At 38.0% G+C, this 4,216-nt stretch overlaps 1 protein-coding gene across 1 annotated transcript in view; it reads right to left on the bottom strand.

Moving 5' to 3' along the window:
- Positions 1 to 3,359: 3,359 nt before the first annotated feature.
- The window catches only part of plod3 (procollagen-lysine, 2-oxoglutarate 5-dioxygenase 3), a 13,542-nt gene continuing 12,685 nt past the window's right edge, over positions 3,360 to 4,216 (bottom strand). Inside the window, exons 18-19 of the mRNA XM_052593783.1 lie at positions 4,084 to 4,209; positions 3,360 to 3,991 (exon numbers count right to left, since the gene is read on the bottom strand). Coding sequence (XP_052449743.1) covers positions 3,836 to 3,991; positions 4,084 to 4,209 — 282 coding nt within the window. The 3' untranslated portion in view covers positions 3,360 to 3,835. The remainder of the gene's footprint in view (positions 3,992 to 4,083; positions 4,210 to 4,216) is intronic.

The following is a 4,216-nucleotide window of genomic DNA, read 5'->3' as shown; positions in this document are numbered from 1 at the left end:
ATAAATAAAACGCCTGATGCTGTCGGGAGCTGACCGATTTTGCTCCAAAGATCTCAACCGACTGACTGAGGACAGCCTAAAAAGATGCTCAGGACAGTTGACGGGCCACTGCTGCCCATCGTCACTAAAGCTTATCTTTTTCACGTGTTTTTAACCCTTACCGCTTGTCCATTTAAACATTAAAGCATGCAAACACAAGACGCAGAAAAGATGAACAGAGTAACTGCGGAGAGAGAAAGAGCCGCGTATCACGGACAGAGACACTGAACCGAGCTTTCTTCTGCAAAGTTCTCCTGAAGTCCCTCCTGCACCTGAACGAACAGATACAAACTCGGGGTTTTCTGGAGTTCAGGGCTCGCGCAGAGAGAGGCGTCTCAAAACACTTCAACATCGAATTTGCTTATTTTTGCTCTTGTGCCGACAAATACATACAAAATATCCACCTTGGACATTATGCTCGAAAAAACTGTCAGTTATTTCTTAAGTGAAAGTAAACAGTTGAGGAAAAATGGGATGTGTATTATATTGGATGCGTTCATCGTCTCTTAAAGGGACCGCGCCTAATTTAGCTACTGGCTGCTGTAATGTTAATCCAAGAAAATTAAAATTAAAATCACTCACCGCTCTTGACTGAATTACTTTGTAGTTTTAACAGTCAAACCAAAAATTATTCAGACACCAGATATAATTTTTTATATACATATATATATATTACTAGTAGTTTACAGGACACTATAATACATTTATGTAAGGGGGTATAGCTAAATTAAGCCAACTGTGACATATTATACCCAAAGAATCTTCATACAGTGAACTACTATCTATCTATCTATCTATCTATCTATCTATCTATCTATCTATCTATCTATCTATCTATCTATCTATCTATCAAAAATTATTCAGCACCTTATAAAACACCATGTATAGCTTATGTCTTTTTTTTCTGAATTGCTAATGCAACCTTTTCACACCACAGTCTGAACAAAATGAGGCATTGCTTGGTAATTGTTCAACAAAGTATGGATAGTTGTGTAAATATTGTCAAAATAACAGTTGTCTGAAGTTGTGTTTGATTGTAATCCATTACATACATTTCTATCAAAGTTATGACATTATCAAGAGGAATTTGTTCTGACAGAGTTTAACTCTAAGTTCTTGTCATATTTTATAACCATTTTACAAGCGATAGCAAATAAACTGTGATAATGTGAGAAATGTTGAAGGTGTCTTGATAAATGTAGGTTTGATTGAATATTTCATTTTTACATTGAAAACTATCCAGTGCTATTTTACATTTAATTATTCAGTTTCTGTACCTTGACACTTGCAAACTTGAAAAAAAAAACTGAAATATTGAGTAAATAGTACATATAAATAAAAATAAACAAACATTTTCACCAAGGCCCTGCTAACCCCAGCTACGGCCCTGTATATATATATATATATAATCCTAACCCTATATATATATATATATATATATATATATATGTGCGACAGCAATGCCTTTACCTTAAAAGCCCATATACAGTCTATCGGACAAAGCATTACAGACTCCTGCGCTATGAAGTGAACACACTTTCGACGCGCCATTCTGAAAACACTAGGTGAGAACACGTTTCTTTCACCTGTTTGGATACTTCCAGGGGCAGATCTACCTGGGTTGCATAAAAGAAAGCCTTGCCACCCCTGCTGCCACCCCAGTTGGCAGCAACGAATTAGAGATTATGGCCAATTTGAAAATTTACGAGCGCGAATCTTTCGTGATCCCGCTCCGAACTCCCGAACTGATTCAAATGATTTTCAATCCCCAAACTGGCTCAAATGATTCGCAAACCCGCTTTGAACTCCAGAACAGACTCAAATGATTCGCGAACCCGCTTTGAACTCCCGAACTGATTCAAATGATTCGCGAACCCGCTACGAACTCCAAAACTGACTCAATTGATTCGCGAACCCCATAACTGACTCAAATGATTCGCGATACCGCTACGAACTCCCGAACTGATTCAAATGATTTTCAATCCCCAAACTGGCTCAAATGATTCGCAAACCCGCTTTGAACTCCAGAACAGACTCAAATGATTCGCGATCCCGCTACGAACTCCCGAACTGATTCAAATGATTCGCGATCCCGCTACGAACTCCCGAACTGATTCAAATGATTCTCGATCCCGCTACGAACTCCCGAACTGATTCAAATGATTCGCGATCCCCAAACTGACTCAAATGATTCTCGATCCCGCTACGAACTCCCGAACTGATTCAAATGACTCGCGATCCCCAAACTGACTCAAATGATTCGCGATCCCGCTCCGAACTCCCGAACTGTAAAAATAAATTAATAATTTTCGATTTTCAAATATTGCACCTGTGAAACATAGTCTATTTTGCCATCAATACTGTTGACGGTGTCCTTTATCAGTAGGCTATTTATGCTCAACATGAAGTATAGATACTGTTGTCATGAATAATTTACAAAGTATTAATATACTGTAATATATTTTTTGTTTTTTTGTTGTTGCTATAAAAACAGACCTAAGCCATCAATAGCCTTTAAAATGACGTAAAATGCATTATATAAAAAATAGTGAGGCAATAATGATAGGTTAATAATAACACTGTTAAAATACATAATGTAGGCAAATACAAAATAAATAATTTATGTATGTTATTAAAAATGCCATGTAATTGCTGCTGTTACACTTACAGGACGATCAAATCCTTGTTTAGGATACTGACCAAACATTTCATTCAAATATTCACTTCATCTTTCATTTTTGGACACTATATTTTCTGCTATAGATGACACAGGCTTTATAATTTCTTCAACAAAAAATGTGCATATCACAACCCTTACAAAAATAAACCATGGTTTTATCATAGTAAAACTGCTTAGTTTCCTTTTGCATGATTTCTGAATGCTTGAGACTATAAAATAAATTTGAGTAATAATAAAGTTATAGCCACGGGTAAATGTCAAAAGCCACAATTGTGATTTGTAAAAATACAATTTATTCATTTAGTTTTTTATTTGATTAAAGTTCTTTTTTCACCCCTTTAGTAGTTTTTTCCATCATCATATTTGAGGAAGGGGGCACAACAATAAATCCTGCTCAGGACACACATTTGACCAGCAGCGGCCCTGAAGGTGTTGTTCTACAGGTCTTTGGGAATGTGTGCTCTACCACACACACACACACACACACACACACACACACACACACTTCTACCCTCCTGTTATTAGGCTCCAGATCTGACACCCAGTCATCGAGTTTTCCTCCTCACAGCACTGTTACATAAGAAAGGAAAAGTCACTAAAATGCATTAACATTTTATGAGAAGAGGAAATACGTTCAATGTGGATTCAACTTTGTTTAATATTGGTTTCTGCAGTGACAAATACTTTACAGATCATGCACATCATATTAATGAGATTTCACTCAGTCGCCATCATATGATCAATGAACTGCTCAAGTCCTGCTTTCAATTACACATGACTCTGCAAAGAATCTGCTTTTAGAACTAAAGCCACATGACACCGGCTTCGTTTCCAATATTTATTTCCAAAAGGCAACAAATAATTTAAAGCGCTTTGTACAAAGCTCGAGTACAAAAGATAATGGAGGACTAAAGCTCTTTAAAAAACATCTGTGATTCTATTATTATATAAAATCAAGTAAAAATACTCTCCTGATCAAGCTTTAAGGTTGATTTGTGTTGAAGGAGTGAATGTCTGGCCTCATATGAAACATCTTGTTAGGTAATTTACAGAGAAACAAACACTAACACACACAGAGAGAGAGAGAGAGAGAGAGAGAGAGAGTTCACGAGAGCATCAAGGGTCAACGAACGACACCATGATGTATCGAGTTCCTTGTGTGACAGGAAGTCCCTCGTGATAGTGTGTCAGACGACCCGGGTGCATGAACGACCAGCCCTTCCTGGGAGACTCCACCTTACAGTCGTAGCGCAGGAACCGACAGCCTCCGCCCTGACACACACACACACACACAGAGAGAAAGATGAGTGTATTATTTGTTTATGAGTAGAAACACTCAATAACACAATGGAGAGTCTGTGCACCTCATAATCAATGTTCTTCCTGTTGAGTGCGATGTTGATGGTGAACGTGGAGGAATCGTGATGAGGACGGAGCGACGGCTGCTCGTCAGGACGATAACGAACCACGAAATTCATCACCGCCTGAGCCTGTAAC

The sequence above is a fragment of the Carassius gibelio genome, chromosome B23 (assembly GCF_023724105.1).
Source record: "Carassius gibelio isolate Cgi1373 ecotype wild population from Czech Republic chromosome B23, carGib1.2-hapl.c, whole genome shotgun sequence".
Classification (NCBI taxonomy): Eukaryota; Metazoa; Chordata; class Actinopteri; order Cypriniformes; family Cyprinidae; genus Carassius; species Carassius gibelio.
Note: the sequence above shows the minus strand (reverse complement) of the source record. Positions and strands in the feature narration are given on the sequence as shown.